Source organism: Eschrichtius robustus, chromosome 6 (genome assembly GCF_028021215.1).
Source record: "Eschrichtius robustus isolate mEscRob2 chromosome 6, mEscRob2.pri, whole genome shotgun sequence".
NCBI classification, from domain to species: domain Eukaryota; kingdom Metazoa; phylum Chordata; class Mammalia; order Artiodactyla; family Eschrichtiidae; genus Eschrichtius; species Eschrichtius robustus.
Window position 1 is genome coordinate 137,132,962 of NC_090829.1, and position 25,251 is coordinate 137,158,212.

Below are 25,251 nucleotides of genomic sequence, written 5' to 3' on the forward strand. Positions count from 1 at the left end.
CTAGGCTGGCCCTCCATAGTCAAGGCAAAGTTCCAGATTCAGAGATTCTTGGCTTGGCGGGTCCATGGATCCCCAGAAGGTCCATAAACAAGCTTCAGCGGCTCTGAAAACTGAAATTGTACAAGAAACTGTGTGTGTAAGTGCACAGGTGCCTTTTTTTCCCCCTGGGGAGAAGGCTTCCAAGGATTTTCAAAAATGACTCACGACGTTCCCAAAAGATTAAAAATCATAGTCTTAGGAAAATCAGAAGGAAATTTGCAGTGGATTCTCTTCCCCCATTTACCATGCGGTAGATAATACTGTCTGGTAGATTTCCTCTTTGGTTCTAAAATGAATTAACTAAGGCCATCATCCCTGATTGATCGATTCCTTTCCAACTGATTAAGTACTCCAATAGCGACGGGAGCACTCACAGATTTCATTGCTAAAGTTTCTTCAACGTCTCTCGGCTGCAGCCGTGATACACTTTCTTGTAACTGAAAATATCCGTAGCACCTGCCCCAGTGACAGATGTAAGCTGATGTCAGCTGCTGCTAATGAACGTCACCAAAGAGAGTTCCTCTTGATCCTGAACTTTGATTTTCTGGAGGTAAGGGATAGTCCCAGGACGTGTGTTTAAGTGTGGATTGTTCTGAACAAGAAGCAGTGTGCTCCGGCGTCAGCTCCCCTCTTCTGGGAGCGGCTATCTCTTCTTCCATTGTAAAGGAATGGTTGATCTATATGGAGATACTGAATCAAAGGGAGAAAATTCCCAGGGTGAGCTGTCCCTGAAGGAGAGATTTAAATTGTCAGGGCCAGAAAGGAGGGAAGGAAAGAAAAGAAAGGAGGAAGGCTCAGACTGCTGAAGCCTTCACCGATACTTTTTAGGGGCCAGTGTTGTCAGCAAGACCGTAAAAGCCGGATGGGCAGGTTTTCCCAGTTGCAGGCTGAACCCGAGGTTAGGAGCTGTGGTCCTGGACATCAGCCAGCGCCCAGACAGATTGGTTTTGTCGAACAGAGAAAAACCCTTCCATGTTCAACCTCTGGCAATTTCTACGAGGTTTTACAATCCCCAGGGACGGGCAGCTGAGAAAAGAAAAGGGAGTTTCTTTTTCTACCCTTCAGTTGGAACCGAGCACCAGGCCCCTTTGAGAATCCATCAGACCAGTGGCTTTTGACAGAATGGGAAATTGGCACCGAAATGCTCAGTGAGCCCACAGCCAGGACCTTCTCGGCCCCTGTGTGGTGTGTTGATGCCAATGTCATATTTTCAGACACATTTTCAAAACCAGAAAACGAAATAGTGGATAGTCTTAAGATCAAAAATGAAATAGTGGATAGTCTTAAGATCACTTAATAAAATGTTATGAAACTTTTAAAGGACAAGATTCAGTGAGGCAGATTAAGACTAATTGTTAAAATGAGTGAGAGTCATCTGCTGTCTTCATAATGGGAAGCAAATTGCAAAAAAAACAAAAACAAAAACAAAAACCTGGCAGGCTTTGATGTTGACACTTAGACTTGAAAGAGTAAAATCAAGTTGTATTCTACGACTATGGGGAGAAATTATGAGACAGAGTCGAACTGGGCCTTTTGATGGCTCATTTTGTCTTGTAGTCCTAACCAAAAAAAAGAAATCACTCAAGACTGACAATATACACGGTACCTGTAATTGGGCAAAACATTCATTTCGGGGTTCCTCTATTTTGGATTGCTTATTATCATGCGTGGGAAGCAGAGACTGGTCAAAACAGATATTGTCCATATATGGAGCGTTTCAATTAATTTTCTCGTTCCAGGTTATCAGAAGACAGCCCAGCCTTGGGTGCAGCTATTTCACTCTGCAAACTCAAGGGCATCCTGGCACGAATCAGGCAGCCAAATGCAAACACTCCACACCTTGGGGAAACAGTTCACTGTTACCCAAGTAAACACGAGCGCCTCTTAGTCACCCACTTGAAACAGACATGGCCAGTGAGGGACGAGAAACGCCAGAAAAGAAAGCATGCTGCTTTCAAAATTTCATTCTTTACCATCACCAACCTCCTGGGCCTTGCCAAAAAGCCACTACTGCACTTCTTATGGGAAAATGGCATGGGCCATTAAAGAGTTTCCAAAACTTTCATAACCAAAACCTGACCCGTAGACCCACATAGATGCATATGATGATAATATTACTTCCTCTGTAAATGCAACTAAATGATACTCAGCTGCGGCTTCCTAAGAACAGAAATCCACAGGAATTGAACTGAGATGGTTACGAGGCTGGAAGGCACGGACCAGGCGGTCGGGCCTTTGTTTTTTATTGGCTTCTCACCCACACTGCCAGCTACTCGTCTGAAGCCTTCAAGATGTTTTCTAAACACACATCTCTGAATCATAATGGGGATTCCATTTACTGAAAGGTGGCGACTTTTAATATAACAAGTGAACCCATAGAATGACTTGTGCCTTTATACCTTATAGCACCATTCATGCTTTCAATAAGTCGATGTAATTTTCTTGGTATTACCCTATTATTAACATAGTGCTATGAACAAATATCTTCAATCACGTTATAAGTTTTTCACAATTTTCTCTACCTTTGATCCTATTTTGAAAATTCCCCAGACAGCTAGGATAGCACAAAAACAATAGCCAAAAAAAGCAGCATGCCTTTACCCCCATTCCTCTTTGACTAATCAAATTCCCCCAAGACACAGATTTTCGTATATTTTTAAATGCCTTTATAAAGAGTAATGATTACTCTTATGCTTAAATGTCCATTGGTTGTACTTTTACTTTTTTTCAATACAAGAGTCATCTACTGCTATTTAGGTTACCACGTCGTCTTTATCATACTCAAAATAACTTTTATTCGTAAGCTTATTCAATACTATATTACAAAAATGAGATTTTCAAAACAAACTATCTTACCTCCTTCAATTAAACTAATACTACTTATTGCTATTTGTAAAATAGGACTAAGGTTCTTACAATACAAAGAAAACACAATATTTGAAAATAACTGGAAACCGGAGGAGATTACAATATGCCAAGATTCCTCTTTCTGCTCTAATACTTTGATAATGGGCACGGAAAAAGAAAACTACACATAGAACTGCACTGATGCAATCATTCCTCTGGAGAATCCAGTCTTTAATATTATTAGTACCTAAAATACTAATAAGGCATCCAAATTACATATAGGAAGGTCACACTGCCATCAAATTCACCAAGCCAGAATGTTACTATTTCTTCATATTTTACCATAAAAAAATGCTTCCTGGAAACACGTTTCAATAATCATCTACTATACAGCCCTTAAAATTATTAGAAGTGACCATTTGAAACTCTGTCACTTGTCAAAGATAACACATGGACCCTAAGTTAAAGGTTTCCAGTAAAGAGATATCTGAAAATTATCAAAGAGAGAGAACCCCAGTTGTATAATCTTAGTTTCTATGATGGTAAGTTTTATATTTTTACATTTTAGAAAAGATCTGAGAGGTTTCCTTGAAATTCACAATTCATGTTTTACCTGCTCCGAATCAGTCTTGAACCAATTCAATAATAGAAAGCAATAACGTAAAGCCAGATTCTGTTAAAAACATTAAATTTTAAATAAAAAGCTGATGTAGCAATAATAACGGGAAGAAATGACTGTGTTTCTAGGGAATCCCATCACAGAAACTTCTAGATGTTTTGAAATCTGGGTTTGTTGCTATGTAAATACTGGGTATTTCAAGTTCAGTTCTGACAGATACATACCTCTTCCACTCCGACCGACAAACCTGAGGTCATTGAATCTCGCGACTTGGTTTTTCATGGCCGCTGTTGCATTTCTCAGTTCGGCTGAGTAGTTTTCGTCATTGCCTGCCATCACAGTGACCAGAGTGCCATCTGGAACGTCCCCCAGTGCCACCACCTAAACACCAGACATCAGGCATGTTAGAAACTTTGATGTCGTTTGCATAATTATTCTAAAATTGAATGTACATTAAGTGATGCTTTTTAGTTTGCAGAGGAATAACAGTCATAAGTTAAGCAAAACAACAGAGAAGTTCTTAATGGGAAGATTTACTTTAAATTCCACTATGCAAAATTATAAATGTTTAAATAATAAAACATTCACCTAACGAAGCCACATAAGGTCACAGAGCAGAGTTGGAATAAGGCTCACTATAGCAAGGACTTTGAAAAGCTATGCCCTCTCACGAATACAATCATCTCTTAATTCTTCATATTTGAGAAACAGAATGCCTTGTTTTTTATAAGTTTATAACCTAACCCATCTTTCATTTGTCCAGACCTCCACCGACAGGCCGAATAGGGCTGATTTTGCCTTTTAGATGTTTAAACTTACTCCTGCTAAAATTAAATTTGATTGCTACCACTGAATTGCTGACGATTCTTGAATGACTTAAACTCTCCCTTTGCAAGTAGTTCATCCTTGTTGCCTCTACTCGCTTCTACTACCTTGATTTTCACTAGCAGTGAATTCTGGTATGCAAGAGAAAAAAATGAGAAACATGCCCTTGGTTTAATACTAACTACAAAATCAACAGACCTCAGAGAAGAGGGGTGTTCACTTTGATGTGCTCCTCTGAATTCAGGAGCGGAACTATGTCGCGTTTTTATATCTGCGAGTCCCGGAGATGTGTTAACTTGGGACCTTACAGATGACTGAGGTTTTCTCCAAACCCAGTTGATCTTGAAGAAGAATTCCTTCAATGTAACTGAATGGGAATGGATTTCCATCAGGACTACTAAAGTAAACCAGTAAATACATATTTTTTGACACTTAGGTTAAAAAAAAAAAAAAAAAAAAAAAGTAGCAATTTCAAGGTAAAATGCTTTAAAGAACATGGCCCAAAGATGCTTCATGTAGTAGTATCCATTTCTTGATCATCATCTGACCCTTCTAGAAACCATTTTCTTGATCAAAACATTTATTCTTAGCTATATTTCCATTGTTTCTGTTTTTTAAGGTAGTTGTAGAATTTCAAATCAAGACGCCCCAAGTTCTACTTATTCCTATCACTTGCGATACCCCTTATGGTACTTTCTCAGTCACTAGTGAAATGTGTGCTCATCATACCAATTATATAATCGTTTTGGGGGTTTTAGTTTTGAGCTGTGATAATAAAGTATACTACAGTGATTATTCCTCCTTCTGTTTTCCACCTCCCCATTTTTACCTAACATTTGCTACATAATTTGGGGGGTTAATACCTATATTTCAGTCCTCTTTTTCTGTCTGTAAATAAGGCTGCCATAGGCTCCCTTGTATGATACAAAAGCCATGTTTCTCTAAATTCCCATCTTCATTGCCTGCTTAGTCATCACCCTTTCTCTGTGTCATCCAGATGACCATCTATTGTTTTTATTCCCGAGGATGCTTTGGCTCTTGGATTCTAAGGAGTACGATGGGGAAAGTGAACCAACTCACTATAAGGGGTGGACGTACTTCCAACCCCAGGACTACACCAGGAGAATCAATTCTCACAGCAATAGGTAGGCATGTTCTTCATCTGTTTTATCCAACTTGCACTCTTATCTTTCTTTCCATCCAAATGGACGTGTTTTCGATAAAGGAAATTTAAAAACACAGCTATTTCTTCCTCAAGCACCCTCTAATTAGGTATTTAGAGCCCATTATGTTTGTTGCTGTTTAATTAAGAGCAGTAATATGACAATTCCCTTTTGTTTCAAAAACATTATTGAAATAAATCTCCTTGATCAGTTATTTAGTTATTGTTACCGTTTTTTCTATTCCCATAAAATATACTTACTTTATTCTGCTTTTCTCAGTCTCTTAAAAATCCCCCCTCCTTTTTTTCCCCACTGTTTTCACTTCCCTCTGTAAAATTAGCTCACAATGTTGAAATGTCCTCCTTGAAAACATATTTTTACTTCCTTATCCTCATCTCCCTGTGATGACCTGGCATCTCTATTTTAATTCCACATTCAGTAAGTATACAGGGACCGGATCAACTACAGGGTTTTCCAACTGAATAAGTCATTGTTGGTTAAATAGGTTAAAATAAATAAATCTCGTTTTATAACTACCAAATGTTTTCTACATCACCTTCATCCTACTGGCCCCTCTCACAGTGCTCCGTGCCTGTGTCTCACTCATCTTTCCAAAACTATCCTCATCAGTAATATGGCAAATTCATGAGGCCAACACCAAATAGAAACAAATAGAGAGTAAAATAATCATGGTGGCTAAACAAGAAAATGCTGTTGACGTTGCAATTTAAGACTAAAAAAAATCAGGAGTTTAACTCCTTCTTTTCCCTTTTTTTAAACTGTAGCAGGAGTCAAAGATATTTCGGGGCTCAAAGATCATTTACTTGGCCTTTTATTGATTTTTCATGGTGGGGGGAAGGGAAAGAATATTAAATCCAGGGATATTACATTAATAAAGTATATCATCTCATTATTAGCAAGCATTCTTAGACTAGGAAAAAAGAATTTAAATTTAAAACTAACCTGTCTATTAATCTGATACAGATTTGATCATTGACAGGCAATATGCAGAGATTTTTGAAAAAAAATCTAACTTCAAACAGAGAAAAAGAAGCAACTGGAATGAAAAGCTATAAACAATAGGTAAGGAAACACAAACATTTACACTTTAACACAGACCGAACAGACAAGAAGGGACTTGCTGGCCAAAGGATATCTCATATTTTTTTTTTTTTTTTTTTTTTTTTAACTTCTCTGTTTTTAAAGTATCAGGAAGTTGGGCAAAATATCAAGCCTCCTCTATGTTACAGAACCTCCCCACACTGCTCTTGGTCGGCCTGTTCACAGTTCAAACTGGCATTTTAAACCAACTCTAATTAGGTTGAAATTACAGTCACAATTCATTTATTTCAAATCCCTTAATTTTCCAGTGTTATAAAGAAAGCTGTGAGGTGGAACTTAACGTTCAGCTGAGATGATATTTAATGCATAGCTAGGGGACCACGATCTTGCCGACACAAACGTTACTTATTTCTTTCCTATGAAAAGAATATTACTATCAGCGCCCAAGGCCTCTGAACTTGCTGAAGGCGTGTTTATGCCTTTGGACTCTGGTGTACCAGGGCCTAAATAAACTTTAATAGTATAGTCTTACAAAATATATCCTAAGTCATCCAAACAGCTTTTTTGGCTGCTTCTGTAAATAACGGGTAACAGTAGCAAATTAAAGATTTTCTCGGTAGTAAAATGATGGATCTCTCCTAGGCTGAAAAATAAAGGCGTTTCGTGGGAGAAGGTGGGGGGGGGCACTTTGGGGTCCAGGATAAGCAATTAGGATGATTGTAATCTATTTTAAGGAAAATTCATAACTTGAAATCTCCCTGTAGTTTCAAAGATTAAAGCTGAGGATTCACACATATTCAGAAGACTCCTAAAGAATCACTTCAATGCTCTTTTCATCAATTATCATCAGACTTTATCACTGTTTTACATTTTCTCCTCCTTAATGCAGGGAATGTAATAATTGTTTACTGATTAACTTCTTAAAGAGATTGTCTGAGGCTTATATAAGATCCAAATTTTAAAGTAATAATTTCTATAGAAACTGCTTGGGAGGTAGGTGGTGGGGGATGAGTACAGACTGGATTCAGGGACACATAGTGAATCAAGCCGGATACAGTCACTTTTTCAAGTTTAGCTGTTTTATCCCTAATCTTTGTGCCTGTTGCCTCCCTGGAAATTTCGCCTGCTCCTTCTGTTATGCTAAGAGCAGGTCTCCTTCAGAAAGAGGCCCCTCTTTATGGGGACGGGAGTGGTGACAGATTACTCATCGAGTGGTCTGATTCCTCTGCTGTCCTTTCCTTTGCCCCAAATGTTCTCAAGACCCACTTGAACTTTTTTCAAGAGATCTATACCTTGATCTTTCACCTAGAAAATATCACTCAGTAAAACAGAGTTTTTTTTTTTTTTAAAGTGAATTGTCAAAAGTCATTTTAAAACGGAAACTTCTATGGTTATTAAGATTTCCGCTAAAAGGAATTCCCTGATGGCTCGTGAAAACAATTTATATGATTTGTTTTTTTCATTCTTTTAGAAGAAAATAAATACTTTCATGTGGTGGCTTGAGAAACGACATCGCTTTAACTCCTGAAGATCTCGCTTAATCACTTAGTGCTTGGGGTGTGCGTTCCCTAGTAGAGGAGGAGAGATACAGAGGAGACTTGATTTACCCCAAAGGAAGCCACAGATCCCTGAGAACCCACTCCCTTGGTGTGTCCGGAGCACCTGGTCTTAAAGGACCCTTTGGTTGATTATCAGCTTGTCTCCTCCCCTCTGTACTTATCTGAAAGTGACCCCAGGGCCCATCGCTGTCAGGTCCTCTGGAACTGAGGGGGAGCTGAGGAGGTCTGCCTGCCGAGTCTGTTTATGTAAAGGGATTAGAGTGATTTCAAATTGAAATGGGCTCCTAATCCAAACCTACAGAGCTGGAGGAAGGGACAGGAAAGAGTCCAGCGGCTGCTCAAACTTATCCTCATTTGCATCCCCCTCAAAAACTCCTGCTTTCAGAAAACTGAGGCGATTCTACAGACACAGCCAATTGCACTTTGTTTGTTTGTTTGTTGTAGAAATCATAATCTAAGTTTGGAAGGTATGTAAAGCTTAAAAATAAAGAACTCTGACAGTACTTTTTTAAAAAAAGTGAACATTATTCATTGTAACTAACTCAAGATCCAGCACAGGCTTGGAACCATAAAAAACTTATATTAAAGTAATCTCCCCTTAAGGGGACAATGATTTAACCAGATTTTTTTTTTTTTTTTAAGAAAAAAGAGTAGCTGATCTTTACAGCTTTTTTTTTTTTTTTCCCCACCTGCTTTCCTTAGTCCCTTCAGTGAACCGGAAATGACTGCACTGATTGTATTTAAAAGGCTGCCCCTTCTCCAACTCACCCAAGACAGAAGAACTGAATCCCCACCGCCGAAATGAAATGTCTACTGTTTGCTGCCAGGGTGGCGGTGGTTGTTTAAAAGCGCCCGGGGTTGTTTATGTATCCCCTTTGAAGGCCAAGGTTTTTAAAGGGAGCTCAAAGCTAGGGCAAGATCAGGGGTGAAAAGTGAACGGGGACCTCTCAAGCTGCTCGGCTGAAGTTACCCGGTCCACACCGCCCCCTTCTCAAACAGCAAAGCGGGCGGATTAGACGCCCGTCTCACGCCAGACAGCCTTGCCTCCTTTCGCTCCCCCGAGCTTAAGCTAGGTGAGCCGGCGATAACGTTCAGGAGGGTACCAGGAAAAGAAAGAGCGTTCGGTACTTGCGGCTTCTGGCAGGAGCAGTCTAGAAGCTCGAAAAAACTCTTCAGAAAACTTCTGCAAACTTAACTACTCCCGCCGTGGACTTTGAACCTGCTAATTCCTACAGGGCTGTTAAAGAGGGGGGTGGAAGTGGGAAGCCTTGACAGTTTTCCTTGTCAGTTTATTTACATTGACCCGAAGGTATAACAGTATCTCTATTTTATTTCCTGACGCCTCCCTCAGAATGGTTGGGGTGTCAAGCCAGAGGTGGGGAGAGAAGCAGGGGAGCCGACAGATAGGCTTGTCCCTGCTGGGTTATAACTTTTCCTACTTTGGATCAAAGCTAAGGACCCCTGCCGGGGAGAGGTCCAGCCGGCCCTCAGTGGACGTCTTTGGGGGCATCCTGATTTTTTCGGCCATCCTTGGAGGCCGCCGCGGCCGGCTAAGGCGGGCCCCCCGAGGGTCGCCACGGCAACGCAGCATCCCCAGTCTCCCGAGCGCAGGGGGATGGACCACAGGCCTCAGCGCCGGCCCCTTTCTAGAACCCGGCCCCGCCTGCCTGGCCGCTGCCCTCCTCGATCTCCCCGGCCTCGACCGGCCTCTGCCTGTCCTCCCTCCACCCGCTCCGGGCCGAGTACCTTGAAAGCGATGGGCAGGGTCTTGTTGCAGCGCCAGTGCGTGGGCAGCACAGAGCACAGGAAGTTGGGGCTGTCGGTGCGCACCAGCTCGCCCGGGTGGTCGGCCAGCACCTCCACCATGCTGCGGTCGCCGCTCCTCAGCTTGCCGGCCAGGGCGGCGCCGGCGTCCGGGGCGCCCAGCGGCAGCGCCTCGCTCATCTTGCCCGGGCTCAGCGCGGTGGAAGGCGGCGTGAAGCGGCGGCTCGTGCTGGCATCTACGGGGATACGCATCACAACAAGCCGATTGAGTTAGGACCCTGCAAACAGCTCCTACCAGACGGCGACAGGGGCGCGGATCTTCAGCAAGCAGCTCCCGGGAGACCAACATACAAGTTCAGGGAGCTTTATTGCTGTGGGGTGGCTGGGGAAGGGGGCAGACTAAGTTACTAACAGTCCAGGAGGGGGAAAATTCTAGTTTTGCCGATCGGCCTCAGACCCGGGCAGGACTCTTAGCAACCGACCGCTTAGTGCTTTAAAAAGTGGGCGACCAGAATCCAAAGTCAAGTGCCAAGGGAGACTATCTTCTTCTGAGTCTTGCTTTGAGAGTTTTAAGTTCAGTCTTTGGCTGTTACCAAAGTTCCCAGAGGCAAAATTCCCATACACTTCCTAAAATATTTATGCGGAGAGCAAAAGGACCAGCAAATACATAATTTGGAAGTTCCAGTAGTTAATTGCCTGTCAGATTTTTCCCAGGTGAGTTTTGTCTAAAGTCCAGCACAACAGAAAATACACGAGGCGTGTCTTCCAAATACGGCGCCACTTTTTATCATGCAAAACTGGCTTCGGTCCTCAAAAGCAAGAGCTGAGACTTCCAAAGGTCCTGCTTCTAATGTATGTGCACATATATATATATAAATATATACATATGCTCTACTTCATAACATATTTACAATACAATCTGTAGAGAATTTAAACAGAAATCCATTCATGTTCGCTGCAGGGTTTTTTTTTTTTTTCTTTTTAAGTAGCCTTGAAACTCAGCTTCAGTAGTTGGAGAAGGGCTGGGCGAGAAGTACTTGTCATGTTCTCAATAAATTCTGGCAAAATGCTCAGTTCAGAAAATTCAGCTTTTCAAAGAAAAGCTAATCTTAAAAAAAAAAAAAAAAAAAGTCCAAGTCGATGACACCTAGAGTTCAGCTCTCCACATCTGAGAACTCGGGTTTGGGGATGTTGGTTAAGTTTGCGGCTGGTCCTGTGGTTTGGTGGGAGGTGAACGGCAGCCGAGTCACACGCACGCAGGCACGCACTCTTCGGAAGCCAGCCGCTGTCTGCATCGACTGCGGTGAGTCAGCCCCGACTTGGGCAGTAGCGAGACGATCTTCCTGCAACGTCGCCCCAGCGTCGGCCGGTTAACTACTTAGACGCGCCAATACCCACGATCACAGCGTAACCGCAGCAGGTGGAGCGGGCCTTGTGAGGAGGCTCCGCAGAGCAGATCGAAACAGACGGGGCGGCTCGAGTTACACAAGCACGCACACACTGCCACGCACACGCAACTTCACCACTCGCCTCGAAGCACAGCGCACTCTCTCCAGCAGTTGTCAAAGGAAACAACCGGGGAAAAGTGCACACCCAGGAAAGAAGTTGAACCATCCAGCCAAGAAACCAGTTCATTCAAAAGTAAGAAAGAAAAAAAAAAATAAAAATAAAAATCGAAGCTCCGACGCGGGTCAAGGAGAAACAGCAAAGACTGACTTTCTTCTGGTGTCCCCAGGAGCCCCGGGAAGAGGTGCCTGCCGGCGCAGGGCCGGGCAGCGTGGTGCCCTGGCTGGGTCAGGCCGCGGGGCGCCCGTCCCGCCTGCGCCCGCTGGCTCTATGAATGAGAGTGCCTGGAAATGAACGTGCTTTTACTGTAAGCCCGGCCCGAGGAATTCCATTCCCTCAGCTCGTTTGCATAGGGGCGGCCGCCGGCCAATCACAGGCCTTTCCGGTATCAGCCAGGGCGCGGCTCGCGGCCGCGGGCTCCTGGAATTGGCCCGCGCGCCCCCGCTGCCGCCGCGCGCTACTGTACGCAGCCGGGGTGGAGAGTCCAGCGCCGCCGCTGCCACCCGGCGCTCCCCGCGCATCCGCATCCACGCACACACATGAGCACACGCACACGCTCCCACGCCCTCCCCAGACCCCGCCCCGGTGCGGACCGCGGCCCTGCGGCTTCGCGCGCAGGCGGGGTTGTGTGGCCGCCTGCTTTGGGGCTGCAGTGAGCGGCCTCGCCAGGGGCGGCCGCGGTGCAGGGACGGCGGAGGTGGAGAAGAGGAGGCCGGCCGGCCTGGGGAGGATTCGGGCAGCTTGCTGAGCCCCGAGCGGCCCGGGACCAGAGACCTGCCGGAGGGAGGCGCCCCGCGAGCCATGGAGATGAATCGGCCGCCGCGAGGCTCCGGAGACCGGGGCCGGATCGCCCGGGCGACCCCAGGCCCCGCGCGGCCGCCCGCGGCCGAGCCTCTGCTTTCCCGGCGTGGATGGGATTCGGCCGCGAGGGGGCCGGAGGGCCGAGGGCCCGGCCGGGGAGCCGTTCAGCGCGCCCACACGGCCCCGTTGGCAGCTGCGGCGAAGTGGCGCTGATTCATTTAATGAGGCCAGGCGGTGTCGGTCTCCACAACATGGTTTTTGTGTTTTTAGTTTTCTCTCTTGGTTTGTTTTCTTTAATTGGTGTTTTTTCGCCGCGGCTGGGCTGCGGATTAATTACGCAGCGCGCCTTACTCAGGTTGATTGAGTTTAGCGGCGAGCAAAGGAGTTTCGTAGTTAGAAAAGACCCCAAAGAACAAGCGACTGGAAAGAAAGTTGAAAGCATCCGCTCGGCTCGCTCCCCATCCTCGGAGCGTCGGCTCCCTCGCTAGGCCCAGGTCGCCCGCGCCCCACACCCACCTCCGGCTCCCCGGAAACGGCCCCGGCTCCGCTCCCTGCCCGCGCGCGCGAGCCGCCGCGGGTGTTAAACCCACCCCGGCTTTGCGCGCTGGCGGGAACTTCCCCCGCTCCAGTCCCCGCGGCGCCGCGGGCATTTTCGCGGAGCTTAGAGGGGCCCCGCCCCCGCCCGGCCGCGGGGCTCCCCCTCCCCCTCCACGCGGAGCCCACCCGCTGCCTCCCTCGGGGGAGGGCGCTCACCCACTCCCCCCCGTCGACTCCCCAGGCGGGGGTCTCTGGCCCTCCCCCCGTGGGTCCCCTCCCTGCCGCCGGTCCGGACTCTCCTCGGGCTCTGGCGCTGTGGCTTGCCGGAGGCGGGGGCAGTGGCGGGCCAGCCGCGGAGGCCTTTCCGGGCGCCCAGGCAGCTTCCCTCGCCCCAGGCCCAAAGAGGCCGGGAGGTGCTGCGGGCCGCGGGATCGGGGCGGACGCCAGGGGGCAGCAGCCGCCCTCGCTCGCCGCCCCGGGCGCCCAGTGGCCGTGCAGCGCGCCGGGGAACGCCCCCGACGGCGCGGGGCTCTGCCGGCCTTCTCGCGGCCTTTGGGTCTCCAGTACGATATTCAGTTGGGGAAGAAACGACAGGAAATGACCGCCCAAGCCAGCCTGCGCGGCATCGCCGCCCCCCGCCCCCGCTATACCGGCAGCGCAGCTGGCGGCTAGGGAACCCTCGGGCAGGGGTCCCGGCTGTCCCGGCCGGCGCGCGTCAGGGTCTCTTCTCGAAACCCCTTTGCTCGGACCCCGCCGTCGGCCGGTCCCAGGCCGTCGGTGCTGCGGGCGTCCCGGGCGCCCTCCATTCTGCCCGGCTTCTCCCTACGTGGGCCGGTCCCCTCGCGCCCCTCGCTCCGGAAAACCCGGGACGTTCGGGAACTCCCAGGACCCAGCTGCATTTTGTTTTCATGGGTCTGGGGTCTCAGAAAACGCCTTTGTATTTTTTTTTTTAAAGTAATTTTGAAGAAGCCGCATTTCAGGTGTAAAGACCCCAAACGTCCTCTCTCCACCGGGGCCGAGCGATTCCAAATACTGCGCAGTCCCAAACCTCCCTGTCTGCCGCCCCTCCTGCCCGGGGCCACAGTCGCTCTGCGTCCGGGCTCGACGCTGCCCGCTCTAGAGGCGAGTTCGGCCGGAGTGAAATCTTTCTGCTTCAGCTCAAGTGCATTTCCCTAAGAGCCGATCAAGCGCTCCTGGGGGCCGCCTCCAAGTGCAACCCCGTAGACCCCCATGGACGGGGGCTGGGACTCTGGGGATGTAGCGGTCTGGGGTAAGCCGCCGCTCGGAAAGGTCAGAGAAGGCTCCTCTAGGGCTGCGACCGTTTGCCTGAAACCCTAAACCCCGCGAGGGGCTGCGGGGCGCACCCCGCGCTGCGGTCTCCCGGGCGGGGATCAAGTTCCCTTAGTAGGTACAGCGATAGATGCACCAGGTTTAGCGTTTCAAGGGCAGCGCCGTGGGCGCTGCTCAGCTCAGAGTCTCAACCAGTAAATCCCGAGTTCCAACGCAGACACGGATGATAATATAGCAAGGAAAGCTTTTGCTGATTTATTCTGAATCGGGCCGCCGGGCGTTTGGGGTTCCCCAGACTTTGCGCAGGTTATAACTGCGTTGCGCGGTGCACGTTTGAAAACCAGAAACAAACAACACTGCCCCTCCTTATCGAGGGACTAAAATGAATGGAAAGCAGGCAGCATGGGGCTCAACTAAAGGGTACCCGGAACCCCTTAGTCTGAAGGGCTTTTTACATAGTTTATGAAGTTGAGTAACGTCATGTACGAAATGAAGAATTCATTTCCACCAGGAGCGCTCATTTAAGGGGCGATATAGAATTTCCCTTCCCCTGCCTCTCTTAAGAGAAAAGGAAAGGAAACATTACAGTATACACTCCTAGTGTTCCCCTGGAATAATACTAAAATCGACTTTTGTCATAATACAATACAAAAAATATAACGAAGTAGTATGTTGGGCAGATGCTATGTGACAGATTCTTCCAAATTTGCTGCATGGGGGAAATTTCAAAAAGGCTCATCAACTGATTGAATGAAATGTAAGTTTTCACAGCGAATTTAAAAAGCAGTATTTGGTTAGTTGGAAAAAAAAACCAAACAATTTCACCGGAAAACAGTAACAGCTTATTGACATTTTTTCTACAACTTTAGGTAAATATATAACTATGGGGAGGGCCTCAGAAAATATCTAAATATTTTACATTTTTTGCTCTTTCAAAACCCTCTCAAAAATAAATAAGACTCAACCATTCTCTTAAAATCCCCCTCTGTAATATGATATTTCTAAAATTACATTTCTAATAATGTAATATTTCTAAAAGAATTATTTCTGTTTTCAGTGACTATTTTAATGAAAATAAAAATCAGAGAATGTATTTTGCTAGTGGTTCTGGACCAAACTGCTTCAGTTTGTACTAATGTCACAGGGAGGGTGAACAATTTTGTTGAAGACTAACATACATGTTACTGTATGTGCAATACACACTGTCCAGTTTTCAACATTGGAATTTAATTAAACGTCCCCTCCCCCCAGTGGATTTGAGATTATTTCACTTTTGAAGTGTAATAACTTTGCGGACAAGATCCCTTAGTTCTTCCACTATGTCCTTCCTCTACGTGACGACTTCCATGGGATCCTGCGGTTGATATATGACTATTTCACTAACTTTGTAAATCAATTTACAACTCACAAGTAGCAAACTGAGAAAAAAATTTTAAAAATCTTTTGAAAAATTATGGATGCTTAGTAAACATTTTACTCTCATAAAAATTTTGCATTAGCACTGCTGTAGCAAAAGTAATAAACTAGGTAATAACACATAGAAGCCAAGCTCTATTTTTTATTTTTAAGAGTCATTTAATAATAAACAGCAGAATGCACCTGTGGTAAACGCTGTAGAACCGAGGGTATCTTTTAAGGTTTCACTGGAACATTTTATATGTTTGACATTTACAATATGGAAAACAGCTTTTAAGTATTTTTGAATCAGCAAAAAAAGTTTTGATTATTTGGTTAATTTATATCGTGAGTTATTTATAGCGATACATGGATAAAATATCATATATATGCATATATGAATGTGCATATTTTGTTAAAAATATAACTTGGAATCTAACATACCGTGAACGTCTCTAGATGGATTCATTCCATGTACACATTCTGAAAAAGTAGAAAGTAGGAAAATAAAAATAATTGTATGAGTATACTGACAGCAAACACCAAATTTACCAAAGTTGATTAATTTAATTGTAATTGGAATCAGTGCCGGTGTAAAAACTAAATCCCCCCTCTCATTTTTTTTGGTAGCTTGTTGCCTCTCACACTTTGTTAGCACTGGAGATTTTTATTGCATATTGTCCAGCTTTGGCTCAAAAATAACTTAAAACAGTAAATCATTATATAAAAAATGAACTGTTACCTATGCATATGATTTTTATGTACCTTTGACCAATGTTTTCCATTGCTAGGTAATACTGAATCTTTATCTTTCATAGAATCACCTCTTTCAAGCTCTATATGTGATGCAAATGTGATTATTTAATGAACATTAAAAATCCATTTGGAGAATGTAGGGATGGATCACAATTCATAGTGAAATTAAAGCCAAACCCTAACTTAATACAAAAACATTAAAAAATCTGTAACATGCTAGAAGCTAAATGCAAGAAGTAAAAATATGAATAGTTTTCAAAGTGATAAAAATAAACAATTTGGAATACACCTTCCAAAAGAAACAAACTAGTAGATAAACGTTATGATCATTTACTTCCAATGCTAGGACATTTTAGAAATATTCCCTCTTTGCTTGATTTCCTTTCCCTTTGCTAGGAGGGCAGATTATTTATATGGAAAGCTTTCATTCTTAAAGTAACAGATGATATCAATCATTATTGAAAATATTTGTCATATGATAATTTCCGTATATGAATCACTATATACCGCTGCATGTACAGTTACAGGTAAAGTCACAGGTAGATCCATTAAGCAAAGCCATATGAAGCTATTTCTCTTTCCCTTGAATATCTATGTATAATGTTATGAATGTGAAATTATTCCATCAGCCTTGTATATTGATAATGGTCAGCACTGAGTGATTAACGTGGAGGAAATAGCATTTTTCAAAGCCTTAGGATTTGAGCATTTCAGATACTGCAGACCTAAAGCTTTCAACTCCACTGCACAATATTAGTATAACATAGCTTAAATAAAACCTTTAAAACCTAAGAAAGGAGGTAATTATTTCAGATTTCCGGATGCTGTTTGAATAGGCAGGAGAACAAGATTTTCAGCTCCTTAGTCTTATATTTTTGCCAAAGCAAAAAGGGCAACTAAAATGATAAGGGGTTCTGAAGGACTGCCCTATGATAAAAAATTAAAGGAATTCAGTATGTGTAGTCTTAAAGGAGCATCCTTAAAACACACACACACAAGATTGTGGTTTACAAGTACGTAAAGTGACTCCATAAAGATTTTTAAAAAACAGAGCAGGGAAAGAATTATTTGCACTAATAATGAATGATAAGGCAAAAAATAACAAATGTACCCTGAAGTTAGTAAGTTTAGTTTTAATAGGCATGGGGGTCGGGGGAAATCCACAACAGTAAGATTGACCAGGCAGCTGAGTTTATACTAAAGAGACCCAACAAAACTAACCACCCTGGAAATTCTCTCTTGAGACCCTGAGGAGCCTTTCCATGTCTGAGACTGAGAAATATGAGAAGCAGAGTGGAAAGGCAAGTGTTTTGTCTACACACCTAATATTTCAGTGATTCTGAGAGAAGAGCCAAGATTTTTTTTCTAAACCTAAAAACAAAGGCAGAAGTGAGTGGATTTTGAAAGGTGTGCATGCGGTCTGTTGAAAGCTTTCTTAGTTTGTCCTGTGTCAGCAGCTTTGAGGACACACCATTAAGCTGGGGGTGGTGGGAGGGAAGAGAGAAGGGACGGGTGTCTGTACATGAAGTCACACCTGTAGAGGTTTGTAATGATTGGCCCGAGGAGTTGTTCAAGGTGCTAGAACCCGAAGTGTAAGAGAGGGGAGGGTGACTCCATGACTTGGACGTTCGTGACAGTGAGAGCCGACTCCGGCGAGCACATCCTTCCACTGTCTCCACTGAATGCTGCTATATGCCAGGCCATGGCCAAAATGCTTTCGGATACCTCGTCGAGTTTATTCCTTGCAACAATGCCATGACCACCCCATTTTACAGACCAGGAACCTTACACTTGGAGAGTTTAGGAAACCTGCCCAAAGTTGCTTCACGCTTGATCTCTGTGTACACACACACACACACACTCGCATCCCCACATGTCGGTCTACACACATGATGAGTTGCTTCCTTTAGACCACAACTATGTATTTTTATCGGTGTCCTTTGTAGCCTTCTGAAAAATTAACTCTGATCTCATCTTTCACTTTTATCCCCCCCGTCTCAAGGTCTCCATCAGAAAATAGCCCTGAAATTCTTTACCCTGCAAAATCTCAAATATTTAGGAGTCATATCCTGAGGTTATTTCTGGCCATCTACAAAGTTTGAGGAGCAGGTCAAGGTCCCTTTGGCCAATAAGTGAGAGCAATGGAGTGTCAGACTGCTGACGGACACGTGTGTAGGGTCCAGGGAGCTGATGGGAGGAGGCACAGGGGTTGGCACCACCTGGCGGGCTCTGGGAAGACTTCTTTCCTGGTTAGAGATGATATTTGATTTGACCCTTGGAGGTCGTGTAGATTTTCACCAGGTGCTTGGGAGGGGGGGAGGAAGGGCTTGGGGTGGGGAGTGGGGAGAGAAGCCTTTCCAGGCAGAAGGATGAGCCTGAGAAAGGCACGGATGCAGTTATGACACAGACCCGCGGTACAGTTGGAGCATAGGCTGGGGATCAGGTTGGGGAATGGCAGCTCGTAAATGACACTACGCTGGCAGATGTGAACACAGGTCAGAGGCAGCTTACACAGCCTAAAGAAATCTGAACTTGAACATGAGGGCAATGGGTTCTATCAGAGCCTTGAAATCTGGGAAATAACATAACGAATACATATTTTAGGAAAATAAATCTGTCAGAGGTGGATAGGTGAATTAGAGGGGGTAGAGAAGGAGCAGGAAAGCTACAGCCTTGCCAGGCAAGGACTCATGAGCATTAAGGTGGAAACAATGGAGACAGAAAAGGGGGGACTGAGGTGAGGGAGGGAGAGGGGTCTTCCCCCATTTCCGGCCCAGGTGCCATTAGTAGCAGTTAAGACCAGAGAGGATGGGTTTGGAGGTAGACATCAGGAATCAGCTTGGAATGGACAGAACAAAATTATAGGTGCTGGTGGAAAAACCAGGAGGAACAGGTGTTGTGTAAGCTGCTAAGTTTGTGATCATTTGCTAGTTTGGCAGCAACGGAAAACTAGCACACCAAGCACACCTTCCCCTCCTCTTATTGTTTTAGGGAGACGCTGCCTGTGTGCTTATAAATCTCTGTTTCTGGGGTTCAGTGGCAGGAAGCCACACACCTAAGTCACTGTTCTCCAAAAGTCCTGTCACTGATGAAGCTGATAGTTGGGTCTCTGTCTACTCGACTCTGCCTGTCTCGCAGTTGCTTCTGGATCATTGGGGAGCAAGGGTGTCTTTTATTGGCCCTCCTCAAGTCAACTCTGTAACTGTCTCATTCTCTTCTGATTCACCCTCACCCCACACAAACACATAACCACTAGAGTTTGGATACCTTACCAGTGAGGCTCCCTCCTCTTCAAATACTAGACAGTACTGGATAAACAAGCTGTATCCCAAGCCCTTGGGAATCTGGTTAAGTGCAGATTCTGATTCAGCAGGTTTGCGGAGGGGCCTGAGGCGCTGCGTTCCCAGCAAGCTCCCTTTGATGCCACTGCTGCTGGTTCAAGGACCCCACTCAGAGTTGGCAAGACCAACTGCTCAGTACCCAGCAAACATTGTGCCTAGCACACACTGAACTGCAGTCTCTGAAAGGTTTCTGTGGCTTCCCTGGTGGCACAGTGGTTAAGAATCCACCTGCCAATGCAGGGGACACGGGTTCGAGCCCTGGTCTGGGAAGATCCCACATGCCACAGAGCAACTAGGCCCATGTGCCACAACTACTGAGCCCTCGTGCCACAACTAGTGAAGCCCACACGCCTAGAGCCCGTGCTCCACAACAAGAGAAGACATCGCAGTGAGAAGCCCGCGCACCACAAGGAAGAGTAGCCCCCGCTCACTACAACCAGAGAAAGCCCGCGTGCAGCAACGAAGACCCAACTCAGCCAAAAATAAGTAAATAAAATAAATAAATTTATTAAAAAATTTTTAAAAATTAAAAAAAAGGTTTTTGTAAACAACATTGCAAATTGCAAATTGACATGAAATCTATCTCTGATTGGACTTTTAAAACTAATGGGATGGACTGAATGTTTGCATCCCTCCCCCCAGCCAAACTCGTACGTTGAAGCCCTAAACCCTGATGTGATGGTATTAGGAGGTGAGGCCTTTAGGGGGTCATTGGGTTTAAATGAGGTCATGTGGGTGGGGTTCTCATGGGATTAGTGCCCTTGTAAGAAGAGACTGGAGCCCCTCTCTCTCTCTCTCTCTCTCTCTCTCTCTCTCTGTCACGTGAGCACACAGCAAGAAGGCAGCCAACTACAAGCCGGGAAGAGGGCTCTCACGAGACCCCAACCATGCTGGCATCCTGATTACAGACTTCCAGCTGCCAGAACTATGAGAAATAACTTTCTTTTGCGTAAGCCACCCAGTCTATGGTATTTTGTTATAGCAGCCCTGAGTTGACCAAGACAACCATGATAATAGAAGCTCCCTTTGATCAGTGCATCAGACCTCACACTAAGGACTTTACATGCGTTATTCCATTTAACCCACTAGCAGCAAACAGTCCATAATTATTCCCTTCACTTTACAGATGAAGAAACTGAGATTCAGTAATTGGCCCAATCTGAACCCATGCAGTTTGCCCCTGGAGTGCCAGTCATAGCCAGCAAGCTAAACCACCTTGCAAGATTCATATCATTGTGCTATTATCAAGTTTCTTTACTAGTTCTTGACAAGTTGCCTTTAAACCATGTGGGCATTCTTTCTTATTTTGAGCAGCACTGCCCACTAGAAATGTAATATGAGCCATATATGTCATTTAAAATGTTCTAATAACCACATTAAAAAAGTAAAGAGAAATAGGTGAAATTAATTTTAATAATATATTTTATTGAACTTAGTATAGCCAAGACATTTTCATTCCAACATGTAATCAATATAAAAATTGTTAATATTTTACATATTTTTTCTTTTTTTTAGTAAGTTTTCAAATTCCTGTGTGTATTTTACATTCACAGTGCATCTCAATTCGGTCTAGCCACGTTTCAGGTCCCCAGATGTCACCCGTGGCTAGTGGCTACTCTATTAGGCAGTGCAGTTCAAGGGCAACCACTCAAAACGCAATTCCCTCTGAAGAGCAGTTTTGCTGCTATTCTGCTTGTGCTCAAGTGAGCCTTGTTTTTAACCTGCTATTAGCAAAGGCCATTAAGTAATTCATCTTCCTTGACTCATTTTCCCTCTGAGCTGTCCTGAAGCAAAGTTCAGGATTTTATTACAGCATCACTTGATTGACTTGTAGTCATAAGGAGACACACACACGGTGAAAACAACTAAATTGCAAAGGCCTTCTGGCCACTGTCGTTGCCACTAGAGCATTTTCACAGCCACGGAGAAGCTACAAGTCCACCTCATGCAGTGTTCATTTCCATTTAATGTTTACCAGCTGCCGATGCCACAGCCCATACAATATGCTTTGGTTTCTCTGACTCTGAAAGAATACTACCAAAGTATCTCTTGACCCTTTCTTTTCCAATACACTTGTTTTTCTTTGAAATTCATATAGGAAACACGGATAAGAACAAGAGGTTTTACTTTTACCAGCTCATGACTTCAAAACGATTGCAAAGTGACTGAGTGATATTCTCAAATAGCAATTCCTATAAACAGGTTTATTTTGAAATATAGCATACAGATGTTTCAAAAACAAAAGCCACCCAATATGTCAATTTGCTAGCAATCTTCCAGTTTAAAAAATGAGTTCGAATCAAAGGTGAGGTAGCTCCTGGCCTCAGTTATGGAGTGGGCCCACCTGCCTTTGTTTCAGTTCTCAGAAGAAACAACAAAGAAGAAATATGGAGTCAGGTCTGTAACAGAAACCACAGGCCCTACCTCACTACATTTGTTCCTCTGGGGCTGCTGGAACCTTCAAAGGTCTGAACATCTCTCTCTCTCTCTCTCTCTCTTTTTTTTTTTGACTTCTATTTTTATTTTATTTTTTATTAATTTTTATTAGAGTATAGTTCCTTTACAATGTTGTGTTAGTTTCTACTGTACGGCAAAGTGAATCAGCTCTACATATACCTATATCCCCTCTTTTTTGGATTTCCTTCCCATTTAGGTCACCACAGAGCACTGAGTAGAGTTCCCTGTGCTATACAGTAGGTTCTCATTAGTTATCTATTCTATACATAGTATCAATAGTGTATATATGTTGTAGAGATGTGGATGGACCTAGAGACTGTCATACACAGTGAAGTAAGTCAGGAAGAGAAAAACAAATATCGTATATTAATGCATATATGTGGAATCCAGCAAAATAGTACAGATGATCTTATTTGCAAAGCAGAAATAGAGAACAAATGTATGGACACCAAGGGGGGAGGGGAGGGTGGGAGGAATTGGGAGATTGGGTCCGAGCATCTCTTAAGAGCAAGCATACCTGGTTTCCACCCCTTAGTGTTTTGGGTTGGGTACAGAGGTCAAGGGGCTGATGCGCGGACCCTAGAAGGGGCCTGGATCTTCCCCACATTCTCTTTGGCCCCATTTAAATGAGAGGCTGAGAAACCACTTGCTGTGCATGAAACTTGTTCTCTCTTTGAGTGCTTTCCCCTATGCAAGCACTATGGAAAGTACCCAAGTGTCAAGGAGTGTCTCCAAGTCTACTACACTTGAGGAACAGGGAGGTGAATTTACATATTTTTCTATGGCTTTGAGTTCCCTAATTGGGGAATGTTACAGCAGTCAAGTTTTCTGGCAGATGATAGAAGTAGCGTCTATTAAAAAACGTTACTTTTAGAGTCTGCTTTACTTTAGACATTTTAATTAGTATATTTAAAACAATTTCTGCTGCTATGAATTAGAAAGAAAACACGAGTTTTCTAAGTTGAGGAAAAGAATAAATGAATGAATGTCTGAATGAATAAACAGGAGTCTCGGTCCTCATTTCCCACGGGTCCTTCCACAGGGAGCTCTCCTCCCCAAATCAAGCACTTTGTTTTATTCCTTGTGTTTATAATTTATCTTTACTCTCTCACTGGGGCAATTATGACCTGGGATGGTCTAACTTTTTTCCTTCTGCAACATTTATGTTTAAAAATAATCAGGTGAGTCAGTTTAACTGGTTCTCGAACTGCTAGACATAGGGAGGAGGGTTGGGGGTTAATTGTGTGTCTGTTTGATTAGTCACTTACTTTGTGCCTGTCTCAGTTTCCTCACCTACAAAATGGGAGCCTTGGGCAAGAAGGCTTTCCAGCTCCGTGAACTTTATATATAAACGTCCCTTGGAACTGTGAGAAATTGACCTGGTCTGGTGCTGACTGATGTCAGCATATGGCTGGAGTGAACTTGGATTTTGAGTGAGGAGGGGAAAGGAAAGAAAAAGGGGAACATAGAATCAACTCAAGATAATATATTCTAAGGGTGTTACCAATTTACATAGGGTTCCTCTAACTGCACATGTGTAATTTCTATTCATTCAAGCAGGCCTGCGGAGCTGTGATTTAAACAACCACACAAATAATTCTGAGATTCTACATCTTCTAGAAAATAACAGAAATACATTGCTGTTCTGTACTTATAATTTACATAGGATTGAGATTAGAGAGAAACACATATTTACTCATAAATATTACTTATAATTTATTACTACAGTTATTTTAAAATATTAAAATTATCCTTTTCACTAATTCTGTTTTCTCCATGTCAACCCAACTAGTGAGGTTTCACTATATACTGTATTATAGAATAACCAAAACATAATATGGGTATACAACATAGTTTAATTCCTTTAGAATAAAAAGCTAAAGGCTCTTTGTCATTATTATTACAGCTGTTAGTACATCAAACTGGAGCTTTTTTTGCCTCACTGAAATAAAAAATTTTCTATCTATGATCCCATACAGACGGTAGAGAAATTTCCCCAAATATAGCAGAACTTTCTAGAAAGAGAATGTAAAGGCTTGAGATAAATCTTGGGTGCTGACTCCCCAGTCTGTCCTGGACATGGGAAGTCTACCTAAGAATCAAGTATAAGAAGTATATTTATCTGTGAAGGAATCGCTGAGATATCTATGTTGATCAATTAAATAATAACTTGCCAACTGTTGGTCTTAGAGGGTTTTTACAGGCATTCAGACAAGATGAATCCTTTTGTAGTAATCCTTTTGTATTAATCCTTCTATCTTCAGGTTTGGAAAACAGAATTTTATATGGAATAATGGGCTAAGACTATCATTATCCTGCTTTCTGTGAGGTCACGGAATTATACTCCACAAAAGCTTTAAATTTTCATGTCGTAGTATGAAATTAAAAAGAGCTTAAAAAAATCAGCAACAATGGAAGCAATCATTCTATGTCATTGCAGAATTAAATTTTCTAAGTTTCATAAAAATCCTAAGATCTGCATTGTAATTACAAATTTTCAGGTTACAGTAATAATATTAGAAAATCAAATATTATATATTTGATGTTCCAGTAACAATCACATTTTTATGGATAAGGCTCCAGACACTGAAGTGGAATATTAACAATTTTGTTAACAACTAACAAGTGTATATTGTACGACACAGGAAATATAGTCAATATTTTATAATAACTATTGGGTTGGCCAAAAAGTGCGTTTGGGTTTTTCCCGAGCTGGTTCTCGAACTGCTAGACATAGGGAGGAGGGTTGGGGGTTAATTGTAGGTCTGTTTGATTAATCACTTACTTTGTGCCGGTCTCAGTTTCCTCACCTACCTCTTACGGAAAAACCTGAGCGCACTTTTTGGCCAACCCAATATAAATGAAATATAACTTTAAAAATTGTGAATAACTGTATTGTACACCTGTAACTTATATAATATTGTACAGCAACTATATGTCAATGAAAAATGTCTGTTTTAATTAAAACAATTTTTGTGGAGATTTCTTATGAAACATTATTGCCTATTTCTCAATCAAGCAATGGTCAAGTCAGATTTAAACTTTTGCATAGGATTGTCTTGGACTTGCTTAGAAAAACGCTATAATTTAAACCTACTCAAAAAATGTAACAAATTTTGCTACTTTTTTTGAATGAATAATGGTGCTAATTCTAGAGAGTTCACCTCTTCTTAAAAGGTAGAAGGGAAGAGTGAAATAATTTTTAACGAAATTAAAAGCAGCTGAAAAAT

General features: G+C 43.6%; 1 protein-coding gene across 8 annotated transcripts in view; it reads right to left on the reverse strand.

Annotated features, from left to right (window-relative positions):
* RUNX1 (RUNX family transcription factor 1) overlaps window positions 1-25,251 on the reverse strand; it is a 246,615-nt gene that overhangs the window by 82,321 nt on the left and 139,043 nt on the right. For 5 of the 8 annotated variants that reach the window (XM_068547033.1, XM_068547032.1, XM_068547026.1 and 2 more), the window contains 3 exons: window positions 15,912-15,950; window positions 9,861-10,114; window positions 3,730-3,886 (listed from right to left, as the gene is read on the reverse strand). In XM_068547033.1, the coding sequence (XP_068403134.1) occupies window positions 3,730-3,886; window positions 9,861-10,114; window positions 15,912-15,950 (450 nt within the window). The remainder of the gene's footprint in view (window positions 1-3,729; window positions 3,887-9,860; window positions 10,115-15,911; window positions 15,951-25,251) is intronic. The other 3 variants (XM_068547034.1, XM_068547030.1, XM_068547031.1) reach the window with 1 other exon arrangement.